This window comes from Limulus polyphemus, unplaced genomic scaffold (assembly GCF_000517525.1).
Source record: "Limulus polyphemus unplaced genomic scaffold, Limulus_polyphemus-2.1.2 Scaffold54, whole genome shotgun sequence".
Taxonomy (NCBI): Eukaryota; Metazoa; Arthropoda; class Merostomata; order Xiphosura; family Limulidae; genus Limulus; species Limulus polyphemus.
Genome location: NW_013665664.1, coordinates 1,337,839 through 1,353,834, shown reverse-complemented (window position 1 = coordinate 1,353,834; position 15,996 = coordinate 1,337,839). Strand labels below are relative to the sequence as shown.

The 15,996-nt window shown below is 30.9% G+C and overlaps 1 protein-coding gene across 4 annotated transcripts in view; it reads right to left on the bottom strand.

Moving 5' to 3' along the window:
* Nucleotides 1–12,369, bottom strand: part of LOC106463682 (protein ST7 homolog) — a 58,595-nt gene extending 46,226 nt beyond the window's left edge. For 2 of the 4 annotated variants that reach the window (XM_022391515.1, XM_013923744.2), the window contains exons 1-3: nucleotides 12,219–12,369; nucleotides 5,630–5,712; nucleotides 2,707–2,872 (exon numbers count right to left, since the gene is read on the bottom strand). In XM_022391515.1, coding sequence (XP_022247223.1) covers nucleotides 2,707–2,872; nucleotides 5,630–5,712; nucleotides 12,219–12,369 — 400 coding nt within the window. Of the gene's footprint in view, nucleotides 1–2,706; nucleotides 2,873–5,629; nucleotides 5,713–8,385; nucleotides 8,472–12,014; nucleotides 12,187–12,218 lie in introns of those variants that run through there. The other 2 variants (XM_022391529.1, XM_022391533.1) reach the window with 2 other exon arrangements.
* Nucleotides 12,370–15,996: the final 3,627 nt, after the last annotated feature.

Below are 15,996 nucleotides of genomic sequence, written 5' to 3'. Positions count from 1 at the left end.
GATTAATTTTGTAATGTTTTGCCTTTGTTTCCTTACAACAAATATATAGGAATATGTTTGGGTCATTTACACAACCTTTTGTTGTCATAGCGATGAATAAATAATACTGAAAAGAAAAAAAATTATGTAAAAGTGCACTCACAAACAAATACTATCCAGAAATGACAAGTCATGTGGCCTGCTAACCGTTTATATACTAGCAGTGTGTTTCTCGTGGGTTCTAGAACAATTGATAAGACTCTCATGTCATGATTGGTCTAGTGAAATCTATAGCCAGTGGTTTTCAACATTTCAAGCATAACAAAATGTGACCCGATTTCAATGAAAATGATTCACTCATATAAAAGTACATATGATGTTTTGTGAAAAATCTGTATGTGATGGAGAAAATGGATATCATTTTCAGATTCAACTTACCGGAATTACTGTAGAACATGCAAAAATTTCAACAATAAAACCGTCACTGGCCTGTGTTATTTTAGGCTTTCAAAACAAAGGTCAATAAAGTTAAATGATGTAGAAAATGACCAAAAACTAAATTTGTTTTAAAGCAGTGAAGATTATGATGATGAAATAAGAAATAACTTAAATGCAACTAGCTATAATGCAGTTTACTTTTTACATGTACTGTACACTTGACAGAGCTCAGATATTTTATGCACCGAAATGAAGAAATGTTATGTGTCCAACAACTTGAAATTATGTGCCAAAAAAATTCTAATTATGTAGCAAAAATGATAATGAATGATGCCTTGATTATGTAGCAAAAACTTTAAGTCATGCTATCCTTGTGTAAAGTAAAAATAGCTTAAAACAACAGCATTTAAAAGGATGTTAATGAAATTCCACCATCAACATCAGTTTAAAATTTAGTTTTTGTGAAATGAGAACAACAAAAACTATTTTTAGACCTCAGAAATCTTTATACAAGCCATTAATAAGACTGGCTGCCACAAGCACCACTTTCAAAGCTACAAAAAACAGTCACAACTAAGTCAAAAGTTATAAATCTGGTAACACTGACCTAATCTTGACTTTAATAGGCCTAAAAATTCAGACTTTAATATACTGCAGACAACCACTGATTACGCAATCATAAAAAAATTATGCACAAAATGTTGTACCTGTGCAATAGCATTAAACTTGGGGGTCCTGCTTTTATGGTACATAAAACACTGTTTAAATAAATCTGATTCATTATATTGTATTGTGTGTTATTTACATCATAGTTTTTATTGTACATATTTAGTTTCCTTGCTGTGTTTGACTGACTTATATACAAATGAAATTTTTTATTGGGAATATAACATTCTCCAAAGGTGGAACTTTCCTTCATTCACACTATACGACCATGTGATGGCCTATATATATTTAATATATTGTTCAGTTACATTTATCTAAGCTATAAATGGTCATATGATTTATAGTTCACAAGTTTCAACACTATTAAGTTCATGTAACATTTACTCAGCTCAATGTTAAACAAAGCGTTTCAATTATACAAAGTAATTTTACTTTTACTTGGAAAATTATCAATTAAAAACTGAACGTCTTAGAGCTTTGTTTGCATTTTCCATTTATTGGTGATTTAGAAAATACTAATTAACTTGAAGTGCTGCATGTGCTATTTAGACCTTGTGCCACATCATAAATTTTACAATACTTTATATACAATTTCATGACAAATTTATTTAAATAATGATCACTGAACTAGTAATTTGCATCATGGTATGTGAGCCACTCAGGTGATCCACAACTAGATTAAGGAGATTTACAATTTTTCTTACATATTTTAAGAAGCAAGTCTTAGGGGAGGACCAATTAAGTATTTTAAAACAAGGAATTATGTTATAAAAATGATAATCTTTCATTATAACAAAACTGTGAAAAAAAAAGAATTTGTTGAAATTATCATTCACTTTTGACAAAAAAAAAACAGCTACCTAAATAAATCATATCATAAACCTAAGCCAGTATTTTAAAACAGCTAATTGAATATGACACTCCTATTTATAATGATTAGAAAGCAGTGATTCATCAGTTGAGTTTCCTCACTGTTAGCAATATTTTGGACTGTAATCCAAACAATATAAAGTTTGGCTAACTTACAACATTTAAAATTGTAAATTAATCCAATTAAATTAAATAAAAATATAATTAAAAATAAAAATTATAAAACTAAATTTATTAAACCCTTTGACCAATACTGTTAATGAAACTAATATGAAAAACAAATCAAAACTAGTATTTGCTTCAAGTACTATCACTGATTCCATTCTCTTTGAAAAGTGTGACATCTACTGACCAATGAAAACCCATTATATTCTCATAGAGTGTAACTAAACATCACAAATAAATTAATATAGCATATGGTTAGAGTTGAGAAATTACCTTGATTACATTTCATCAATTAATATTACAAGAGTAATCATCTAATTGAGCATGACAATCAATCAATTAGCAAATTTAACTAATCACCCAGCTCTCCACATTACTGTTTCATGATATTCAATAGAAGCAAAAAGTTAACATACATAACAAAAAAATGTCTTGGTAAGTATATATAAATGAATTTTGTTAGAAACACTGAATTAATGAAATGACCAAGACTTGCTTTTCTCACATAAGTTAACAAAGCATTGATTAGTCAACTAAAACAGTAAAGTAATAAAATATGACAGAGCAATATTTTTCTTGGTTCCTTACCTGGAGCAGTTTGTTGACTTCCACTCCCCCCACCACCTCCTCCACCATTAGAGATCCCATTTTCTTCATTTGGCTCACCTCCTCCAAGCCATGGTGAGATGTGGTTTAGTGAAACTTGCTCAATGAAGGAAGTCCCATACTTCCGGAAATACCACCATTCAAAAATCTGCAAAATGCAAAAGTACATACAAGACTCGTCTGTATCTATACATGTACACATTAAGTGAAACAATTAATGAATGTTTTATTTACAATTTCCACAAGGTTACATTACAATACGTTACACATATGTCACAAAACATTTCTTTAAATTATGCTCATTCAGCCAGCAATTTGTGTTGATTTTCGAGTCACTTATGTGATCACACCCTATAACCAAGTTATGGGAATCCAACTTGTAATTGGTTAAAACTAAATTGGTATGGTTTTACAAGAGCATACTCTAAGAATGATAAAAAGCTCAATGTCACAGCAACTTCAAGTATTAGTTGAGAAGTACCATAGAGAAAGTTAATAAAAGGACTATGGAAGAGAGTTTGAGTGTTATTTTGATAAAGGGTCAGAACCATGGGGGAGGAGGACCTTACCCATCCAGTTTACATCCTGTACCACCCAATTAAAGATAAACATAATAATAATGTACAGTAATGTGTAACAGTAGTGACTATGAATTAATTGAATTTGGTTATCTTTTACAAAATTTGTAAATAGAAAATGAGATGAATAGCCACGTACTCAACATACTGGTACTGTATTTTATGCATTCAATGTTAATTTCTGATTCAGCTGTTTAGCTACTATAAGATTATTCAATTCAAATTTCTAGAAAAAGTATTATGAAAGATGTGTTTATGACACCATGTGTTAATACTGTTCCTGAATAGGCATTAACATACATGTCTTAATGAGTAGTTTTGGGGAAAGATCATTTGAGATAAGCATTAATGTTTTAAAAAAATACCACAATGAATATAGAAATCAAGCAAATAACTTTCAAAGTTTTTTCTTAAAACTGTAGTACAAGAATCATTTCATAATTTGATACAAAATTTTGAAGCAAAAATTTATCACTGGTTGGCTAGCCAACATATTGTTTTTGTTGATTTAACTTGGGAATACTTTTCTTATATTTAGTGTGCAAGTATACTTAAACCTACTATCTTATGTTCTTTCTACAACTGTTAATTTGTATATTTGTTGTTAAGTACAAAGCTACACAATGAGCTATCTATGCTTTGCCCACCATGGGTGTTGAAATCCAGTTTTTAGCATTATAAACCTTCAGATTTACTGCTGAGCCAATGGGAGGCAAACGTGAAGCACGTGTTCATACCTCTATGTGATATGACTTGTAATATTGTACCAGTATCTATTTAATGATCATATGATGTCATTAAAACATTCATGTACATTTAAAGTTTCAAAGAAGCTGCATATTCAAATAAACCTTGCAAATTTTACTGGTTACCTTTATATCTAATTAACAAGTTAAAAAAAACCAAGTTGCTCATAATGTTGTACACCGGTGATTGTAAGCACAGATAAATTGCATGTGTTGTTTTTCAAAGCAAACCAAGGGTAAATTTTACAGTTTTATAAAATAAAAACTTTATTAAAATTTACCCCAAAATGTAGGATGATACACAAATCAGTAATCAAAATCTGGAAGAAAGGCAAACATTTCTAACTGTATCTTAAAAAACATATCACAATAAAATATTTTTGAAATTTCAAAGCTACAAATACTAAAATATCTCGTATAAAAAATATTTTATTCGTAGAATCTACATATCCTGTAAAAATAAACCTGAAGTCTCAAACTATTTCATTTAGTAGTTTTTATTAGCAATAAAATAAAACAAACCAGGTGTGTCAAATTAATACATTCTGTTTATAAGAGGTAGAACAAAAACCATTAACCTCCTGCAAAAGAAAAGGTAAGTTTAACTTTTTACTTTTCTCAATGGTGGGTGTAGAGATAGCCTTGAAGGAGCAAATAGTCAATTTTTGTCCATATGTTATGTTAACAAATAGTTCAACTAAAGCAACAAATGTGTTTATCTCATGCACATTTTTGTACCTGTAAGATAGACATTACGAAAGCATGTGACTAAGTTTAATGTAACTTCAAATGTTTAGCAATTCAGTACAATGAATAAATATTCTAATTATAATTAAATGTAAAATACTAATAACAACAACAAAAGCATTTTGATGAATATATACATTAATTAAAATATCTATTTTTCATATCAAATGTACTGGATAATACATGGGGGTAAACAACTTAGATTAACATTCACTGTATTTCAAAGTTCCATTTATATGTTTCTGAATTTATCTTTTTTAAAAGTTCTGGTATTGCCAAGTGAGTTTAGAAAACCTTTAGAAAAATAAAGAAAGAAACAGTAATTAACAAAGTGAGTTACACAGGTTCATTCACAAAGAAACTGTCTTATAATGAATAACCAATTAATGCAAGGTTTAATATGATAATAAGTCAGTACTATTACATGTACTTCCTAAAACACATCTGATGGAAATCATAGACACTGGACACTTGAAAAAGCTGCAAGGTACCTTTCACTAGTCTTGATTAAGCACAAGCACATTAAATAATTTAATTATGAATAGACAGGAAACAGCTGACAACCAATATATGTATTATTTGAAATATGTTCTTTACTTATAGTCAACTTAAAAGAAATACCTTCATAAAATATATTATTGGTTAGTTTGATAATTGTTTTTTTCACTCTTTAAAGAATTACATTCACAAATGTAATAATTGGTCAGATTTCAAATGTTTCAAAGTCCACAGTGCATTTTCAAAGAAATGAAGCAACTAAAAAAAAAAACCTGAATATTGTGGGTATTACACATATGTGCACATCAGTATACACAGCAAATAATTTGAGCTTACCAAAATCAGACCTGAAATCAATGAGGATGTTCCAGTCAGAGCCACATAGAACTTTGGTGTCAGTGTGTTCAAGAACATGGAAGCTAAATCATGAAAAAAAAATCTGTATCAGTATTTATGCAAAGTATATTACACATGTTTGAGAAATTTCAGGGCAGTCTTAGTCACAATACATCTTTGTTGAATGACTCAGATGCAATTCAGAAAAAAGCAAGTAAAGTTAATGAATCCCCTCAACCATGATACAAACTGGGACTATTAGTCTTTGAAGATCAGCTTTTTCCAGTCAACATGAAAACTGAGCTATATATTTATATACATACACAATTGATATAAAAATTTAGCCTACAATATTCAAATAAATAACCAGACATAGCATCTGCATGAAGGCATCAGTGTCCAGAAGTAATAGTATTATTAAATCTAGATTAGATGCAAACCCTTGAATGTACAGTAGTTTGTAGTTACATGCACATAATTATCACAAAACAAGTTTTACCAGTTGCACAAAAATTTTTAAAATTTCCTTCTGTCAACTACATATACACTGTAATATAGAATAGACATGTATATTCTGCATTTTCTTTATTAGCAAATACAACTCCTTTGATTCTCTATTTACTATTACTGTTTTCTTTATGTAAAACAAGCTAGGAAAAAATTAGTTCAAGTTAGTTTTTCATTTCTTTAACCAGTGGATCAATACTCTGATGGCATCACAAGTAATAAACAATTTGACTCACAAATGAAATAACCTTGTAAATTCAATATAAAATTAAATAAATACATGACATTATAACATCTTTTTAAGCATCCATACTACATAACACCCAATAGTTTTGAACTTGCCTTTCAATACAACAACATCAATTTTATTTCACAGGAAATCTTGAACTGTTTAAAACATAAAAGATTCATAGTTAGCCATGTATCTGGATACTAAAATATGAGTGGGATTATTAAAACATTATACTGGATTAAGCAGATCATTACTTATAATATCAAACATCCACATCTTTAGTTTAACAATGTAGATTGTAATACAGAAGTGTATTATTAGAAGACAAGGTACCACATGTGAATAATATTTTTAGTAATTAAATTGACAAAAGTAAACAACACAATGAAAAAAATTAAGATTTCAATTTATTTTGTAAAGACTTGTTAATGTGTAAATTGCTGGTTGAAGTAAATTACTTGTATTTATTAAACTGAAACAGTTATCAATTTCAGAAAAAGTACTTCTTTAATACCAGCTTACAGTATGTTTTTGTCATGATACTATATAACACAAAATATCAGTTGTGTAAAATGTAACATTTGACAACCTCCAGGTTGTGTATGTTTGACCTAACCTAAAAGTGTATTTCAGAATTATAATTTGCATCACACCACTACAGGGAAAAATTATTGTGTTTGATAAAAAAAAACAAAAGCAAAATCTTTTTTTATTGAAAAATAATATCACAAAAGAAAGCCAAATAAAGGGATATCTTGACTTACTAGTCCATTAACTCTTTTTTTTTATAATGTTTGTTATCTGGATGATGGAACATTTGGGGACTGGAAAGAAGTATCTAATTTTCAAAAAGGTTTTAATAAGATACCACAAAAAAAATTAGCTAAGAAAACCTATTAGTTGGGGTTTGGGGAAAGACTAGTTCATTAATGAATTGGGAAAAAGTTAAAAGGTGATATTAGACATATTTGGAAAATGTTTTTAATTCAACATAAGCATTTACTAAAAAAATGAGAAAAGTAACAGAAGATAAAATCTTATTAGCTTATAAAGACATATAGGATAATAGCTATAAATTTAAGAGTTGTTTAAATTGACAAATAGGAAGAAATATCAAGAAACCATAGGAAACCTAGGCATTTGCTTCAAAAGAAACTTAGGAAATCAAACTGAGTTTACGAGAAATAGCTGGCTGATAATGTTAAAACTAACACCAAGAATCTTTTAAGTATGTTCAAGGTAAAAAAAATTGTTAAAATGGGGTCTGGGCCCTTAAAGGATGCCAGTGGCAAGGTTCTTGTTGAAGACTATGAGATGGTAAGCTTATAAAGGTTATCTTCTGTTTTCATACGAGAAGATATAGCACTAAATTAACAATATTCCTGACACTATAAGCATTCAATGGAAAATACCAGAATTGACTAGAATCACCCACAATGTATTATAATCCTTTGATGGTAAGTAGAAAAAGTGAGAATTTTGGTGAAATTATAAAAGACAACCATCAGAGATTCAACAATGTTAAATCTCACCAAACTAATGTGTCTTTTTTTTTTTTGGATGTTACTTTTTATCTATATGATGGAAAGAGTATGGACTTGGTGTACTAAGATTTTCAAAAACATTTTGATTAAATGCTACAAAGCAAATTAACTAAGAAAATCACATTGGCAAGGGTTTGGGAAAGACTAGATAAGTAGATTGTAAGGTGGTTGGATGAAAGAAAGCAAAAGGTTATCATTACTGGAATCAAGTCAAACTGTACCCTTATTACTCATGGTGTGCTCAGGGGTCAGTGTTTGGATGTTTTCTATTTACATCAATGACACTGATAAAGACATAGTCATTTAATTAGTAAAGTTTGATGACGACATGAAACTTTTGACTATTACTAGCTATATTGTGAATGTTGAAGTACTACGAAATGTTTTGGATTAACTGAAGTACTCTAAGTGTGAAGAAATACATTTGGGTTATTATAATTGGGATCACACATTTCAAGTAGGTGAGAACCCACCAGCATGACTGAGGAAAAAGATCTTGACACAGCAGTCAATAAGTCTGTCTGAAAACCAAGGCTGTGATCTGTTGCTAGTTGTAAACCTAAAAAAATATTTAGAATTAAATAATAGGTTGAACATTCACCAAGGTATTTTATATTTTTATTTAAAGTAGGATTATGTTTTGAGTGAGCCCTTTTCATCAAGTCATATAGCTTACAATTATACATTTCTAAAAAAATATTTAGTTGTATTTATAGACATACTGATTTAAAGTCAAAAGAGGTAATCATTTCTCTATAAGAATCACTAATACACCTCTGTCATGGAATACTATATATGGTTTTGGCTTCTTCATCTAAGAAATGAAATTAACTTATTTTGGTCATTAGTCTACCATATATAGAAGAGCCTGATATCTGCCACAAAATCAAAAGTATGATTTCTACAAAGGTGCCAATCTCTCCTGCCACCCCTAAAACAAAAGATGAACAGAAAACTCCAGTCACTGCAGCTAGTCTATTTATAATGCCCACCAACAATTACCTACTCAGATTTTTTTTTCACAGTCTAAAGTTCAAAAGTGACCTAAGGAATAAATAGAATAAAACTATCTTCAATGATACATTAGCAGATTAAAACAAAAAGAAACTGGCTATTTTTGTGTTATATATCTCATTAAGCACTGAAAATCTGAAATCAATATAACTGTCTTTTAGAGTTAAAAGAACTGTTATTTAGATCTATATTTTACATGTTCTCAACTGTACAGATGATATACATAAGATATATGTCAATGAAATATCAACAGTGAACTTTATTATCACATATGTAACACCTTATGCAGGCATTTAATGACCTAGTTGATATATGTGAAGTACAGAAGGTGTGCAGTTGAGATTTATATATGTTTATATTTACTGGGAAAAAATATAACTTGTATTCTCTCATCCTCAAGTAAATCAAGATTACATCCTATTGATCCACACTACAATCTTATAAACTTCAATAAGATCACCTCTTACACTTCTTTTCTCAAGAGAAAAGTTAAAAGGAATATAACTTATTCTGTAACAATATCCTTTCGTTTTGGGTTTGCTAATTTCTTTTTTTTAACCAAATTCTGATCCTTACCATAGTTCTGTGAACCTTCCAATCTCTCTGTCAACTGAAACTGAAGGCATTTATCCGTGATTATCTCCTTTATATCTTTACTAAGTCAATTAGGTTTGATCTCCTCTGTTATTTTTCCCTAGTTATAGGAACATGTTGTGATAGTTTAAAAGCAGTTTTGTTTTAAATTTCCCAAATCTATCCCATATCAACTTTTAACTCATTGTCCCAAAGTTAAATTTCTTAAAATTAGGAACTAAAAAAAAAAACACATTAAACCTAATTATGCAATGGTCCAAAATCAAAGGAGGAACTGATAATTGTGTAAATAAATAAATAAATAGTGAGTTGAACATTTATTTTTCTATTTGTTGGGGGAGTGAGTATGCTAAGCATAAGGGCCTTGTCGATCAAATTTAGATCCTGTACCCTCTCCCAGTTTCAGATTCCAAATCAATGATACATACAAATCAAATAACTAAAATAAAATACAATTAAAGCTAAGAATATTAATAATAATAAATAGTTCAGGCATAAAGTTTTCTAATGCCTTAATAATAATAATACTAAAAAAAAAAAATCCATGAAATTACATTCATGTGAAATTTTCATAACAATGTGCTGTCATATGATTTACTGATTAATGTAGTAAGGTGTAACATCAGCGTGTTGTTTTATTCACTGCGGCAAATTTATCAGTAACCCAGAAGTATATCCACCTTTGACATTATTAAAACAACAGTTTGGTAAACAGCATGGTGATGAATAAAAATGTTTGCATTGTGGTTGCAGTTAGGGCTGTAATAGACTTGCTTTTAGAAAGACCAGAAGTAGAATCTAATTTTGAAATGAAGCAGGTTTTTTTAATATTTTCACTTTATAATGACTTATGCTTTATTTTTCTCTTTTACACACACACACACACATATATATATCTGTGGATACACACAAATAGTTTTGATGTATTTTATCTAACATCTTATTGTGCAAAGTGAAGTGCTTTGAAATTAAAAGCTTGATTAATAATAACATTAACTTAAACTGTGTTTTCTAACAATTTGTCATCTTTGAATCCACTATAACATTTTGTTTCCCCACAGTTTATGCTAAGCAATTCCATGGGGTCAGCCATGTTGTGCACATTGTTTCTGATGAATTTCTTTGGCTTTTTTCCTGGTGAATCTGGTAACTCATAAATGAGTTTAATAACAGTTTGGTGATCGCAAAGACTCATGAAGTGAATAAAACAAAACACCCACACTAAATACAAGTTAATTGATTTTGGTTAGATTTTCCATAATCTAATACCCCCCATCTACAAAAAAAAAAAAATAAGTGGGTGACCCCTCCCCCATCGCACACATGTTGCCACCAGGATTGGTGCAGGGGCAGCCTCTAGGGGCAAAATTTTTCCTTGGTGTCTATATGTTAACAGTTAGTAACAAATACATTATTATCATATAATATTTCTTCTGAAAATAAAACTTCCTAAGTATGAGCATATTTCTTATAAGGTTGTAGCTGTTAACATTTGAGGTAATAATCTAAACATCTGCACACTAGCTCTTGTATAACTGTAAAACATTGCTGTCAAATTTGAAAACAGAATTGGTGATGCTGAAATTAAAACTTCCACCTGTTTTGCAGTTTATTAAGTTGACACCCAATGTCTACTTCAGTTTGATGTTTCGTAAAATGACTTGTAAACTTATAATTGCCTTCCTTTGTCTAAATGTTGCATTATTACAGGTAATGATTCAACTTGACAGTTAAATATAGTTTTTGTTAGAACAAAGCTTGTATGAACACACTGGTATATGGAAGAGTGTGCCAAAGATACTAATAATATAACATTTAAAGACAAAAATGGGTCTGTTGGTCTATCAAAACTATCCAATCCACTAAACCTTAGAACAAATAGCAAAAAAAAAAAACAACTCAAAGCCAGCCCATATCATTTAAATATTTATCAAGCCTTTCATTACATTTACTGTATCCACCACATCTGAAGGCAACCCATCCAAAATGTCAACTACTCTGTTAGAAAAATAACTGTCTTAGCTGATGATTTGTTAGTTTAACTTTGCACAAACATATTTGGCAAAGCTACACATTTCTTTCACCTACAGCCAGAATATGAAAGAAGAAAAAAACATATTATCTTTGAGTCACTATTCAAACGAATAAAACATAGTTTAACATAGGACAGAACGTGGCTGAATTAAAATCGAAATTTCACTTCAATTTCAAACCACTCTACTAAAAATCACGTATTCACAAAGTGTCCTTCACTTTTTCAATAATCTACCACTAGGTTCGCTGTCATCGTGAGCGAAAAAGCCTGTCGTAAGCCTGGCACTGATTTTAAGTTAAACTTAAAATGTCACTTTTCAGTATTCGTTATCGGAGACGGCTTATCTGTAATGTTACACGAACAGTAATACTAATGATTAATATAATAGGATTTAAATTTATTAATATTATCCATTTGATTTGCTTATAAAAACAAATAACTTATTTATTTTAAACCCACTTTTTCGATCTCAACACTTAAATTTCATCTCTAATTTCCAAAACAGCTATCACAATCACTCAGTATCAGTGAATCCCATTCACAATCGTTTACGCATTCCTTTGGGAATTGGAACATCACTGTCAAACTAAGTCAAATTCACTACTCAGTGAAAGTGTCAACTGAAAATAACCATTTGAAAGATATTTCTTCGCAATATCTTACCCATTGTAATATTTTCACTTATTCTCAACGGTCCCCGTAGTACGTATATCAGAAAAATTACCAATGTAAACCACAATATCCACAAATAAGTCCACGACCAAGATATCCAACTTTTGATTGCGGACACATATCCCGCAGGCTCACCCGCCATAATAAATCCGGGTTTCAGCACCATCTAGTGACATAATTTTAAAGCGCCATCTGGGCAATAAAGGCTTAATTTTATATTTATTCATGTTTTTGTTTTTAAACATTTGTAATACAAGAATGATGAAATTTCCTTTATGTTATATCGGTTTAACCTGTTTTTGCTAATGATAAAGATTAAGAAAATAAATAAAATAGATAAAAATTAATAAGAAATGGAAAAAAAATTGGAAAAAACTTTTCCCTCTTCACCAGAAATCCGATGAAGGATTATAGCCCTGAACTTTGTTTTAGTACAGGTCAGTAAACATGCTTTAATTTGGCGAGTGTGTCACCTTGTTTGTAATTTCCTCACTCGAGCAATTATTTTTTTACCAGAACAAAATGATGGCTTTGATGGTGTTCTAGTGTGTAAACTTTTGTGAATTAAAACGTTTATGTGGTATAAGAACTATACATTATGATTAATGACATTATGTTGAATGATACAGAAAATAAGTTTGATTGTAGTTAAGCACAAGGCTACACAATGGCTATCTGTGCTATGCCCACCACGGGTATAGAATCCCGATTTTCAGAAAATAATATTTTACGTACTAATATTTCACAACGTACTATTTTATATCAAATTTATATCTATCAATATTAAACTAAGAGTTATTCAGAGCTATAGGGGTTTACCAAATAAACTCATAAGTGGAATGTAAACTCATTTGCTTCTATACTTATTATACCGCAACACAGCCGCCATACTTTTGGGCTACTCTTTTACCAACGAATAATGGGATTGGCCGCACCATTAGAACGCTCCTACGGCTGAAATGACGAGCATGTTTGGCGAAGGGGATTCGAACCCGAGAACCAAAGATTGCGAGTCGAGTGCCGTAATCACCAGGCCATTTCAAACCATAATAACAATGACATGGTCCTCGGAAACGTGACAAGTTTTCGAGTGTTTAGAAAATAAAACAATAAATGTACATAGATAATAATGAAACATGTTTAAACATTGAACATGCACGTAAAGATTGTTATCAGAAAACTGTTTAAAATTTTCCAAAAGACAAATATAAAAGTATTTTTATGTAGAAATATTAAGTGATAAAATGTACAGATTAAAATAACGTTTGTAAATTATTACAAAATGCTTTTATTTATAAGACGTAAAGGCTAACATGTTGTGTAATAATAATACTTATTCATAACTTTGTTTATAGTAGTAAAATAGCACAACATTCTTCTTCTTCACAATAATTGCTGGAGAAGACTAAGTACTCTCAGATGGTTGTATTACTCTGACCTTGAGCAGTCACTTTATTTCAGAACTGGCGATGCTCCAAGAAAGCCTGCGTGGTTTTTGAATTATAAGACATCGAATTCTTCTGTCAGTGTTTTGATGTATAATTGTTTTTTATTCTGCAGTCACCAGGACCTACAAACAATGCTAGCTGACAAGTACGGAGTGTTAAGTGTGGTGGAGGTGCACATCCACCATATATGATTTTTAATCTGATAGTTTGGTTAAATGGTTTCCGATTCTCAAGTATATGCTTGCTAAGTTTTTGAATTTTTACCGAAGTAACCGTGACAAATCATTGATATGTGTTATGATGACAATAGAAAAACAGTCAATTGAAATACAGTTCCTAGTGGATTTGATGTATGGTCCACCTCTCAGTGAGGTTATGTTACATTGTCAACAGGAATATATGGAATGGTTATAGTTTGTTATTGGTTAATACAGATGAAGTTGCTTATCATTTGAGAAACCATGACAAGTCTGCAAAGAAACATACGTTTGGGTATGAAGACTAAGTTTTACTTTGTTACATGCCTGCAAAATTGTCAAAAGTTGGTTTTCTGGCTAGACTGGCTGTGCTTAAACAGAGTTTAGCCTATGAAACTATAAGTTGCAGTGGTCATCTTAACACATAACCATCTAGAACCCAAAGCTCTTGTACACAAGTTGTACCAATAAGCAAAGATTAGGGCGACTGATGATCTGGAAGAGAAAACACAGTGATTTAACCTGACTAGGTGTGATGGAGAAAATGTCACAAATACTTCTCCGGAGGTTCACAATGAGCCAGAGGAAAATCAGTTGATTGTAAGGCAGCTCAGCAATTCATGATACTAGCTATTATACACACATTAACTCCACAATCAATATGAATGCGTTTAAACTGATCAGCTTTTAAGATGCTTGTACGAGTTCAGCAGTTAACATAGTTGCAAAGTCCAGTTTTCGAAAGGGAATTAGAATTGTTAATTTCTCAGTCATCAAGTGACATTTCATTGTTAAATACTGGCAATTGGTTTCATATTGGGCACTCAACCAGATACATTATGAAGTATTTAAGAAACATAAGCTGCAACTTTGCATTGGGCAAGAAACTTGAAAGCGAGCGTTGCAAGTAGTCCTTGTAGCTTAGAAATTTGTGATGTTCTTTGGTTTTCCAGAAAAATTTATAATGATTTCTCATGGAGAAAGTACTAGCAGCATTAACTTTTTCCTTGAGAGATATTAGTTAAGTTAAAGATATATTTTAGTTTTACAGTTGAAAGTTGATAATGATTTTCATAGCGGAAATACCAGCTGCATCAAGATTGTCCTTTGATCTTCTTAAGATAAAGATGTCCTTCAGTTTCTTTAATTGTAGCTTTAGAAAGTGGTGGAAATACTAAGAATGTCCACATTGTCCTTGAGATGAATAAATTAAAATTGTCGTTTAGTTTTAATATTCCTCTCTGTTACAAGTTGCTGCAAAAGCGCTTATGTAGTTAAAAGCTACCAGGTGCTCAGCGCATCGATATGACTGAGAGCTTATAACGCTATTAAAACCATGTTGGACCTTACAAATCAAGAATTCACATTTCCTATTCAACAACACTCTGTTTGAACAAATAGATGGCGTAGCTAGGTCCAGCGTTAGCTAATATATTTCTCTCTTATCACGAACAAAAAATGGCTTCACACCTGCCACGCTAACTTCAGACCTACCCTTTACAGAAGCTATGTAGACGACACTTTTGTTCTATTTCACAATAAGGATCACTGTTCGAAATTCTTAGAATACCTGATCTCACAACATGTTGCCATTAAATTCACTTGCGAGGTTGAAAATTTACTTTTTTAGACAACCTCATTAAACGTAACACAAGTGGATTTGTTACGTCAATATACACAAAAAAGATGTTTATTGGACTTCTTATACAGCTTCATCTCGTTCACGTGCAAAGAAATCTTATAATATTGTTACGTCTCCGTTTGTTAATTGATTTTCCGTAACTTCTTGTTTCGACGAAACTTAAGCGACACAAGTTCTTTTATAATAAAAACTGGTTTATTCTTTCCGAATACAACTTTACCGATACACTCAACTTCAACAATCGCGCTAAACAAACGCTATAACGACGAACGTGCTCAATAATACTTTTGACTGCAGATCAGTTACTCACTGTCTACACACACATTACATTCCCCTCTTTTATATACCAGCCTACCCTATAACTAGTAAGAACTAGAACATTCGCCAAAGTACATGAGAGTTCTAGAAACGTTGCGTCACAGTAGTCATGTGACTCGATGACGCAACACTGCCCCTCCTTAGTATTGTTCATCCCGAACAAT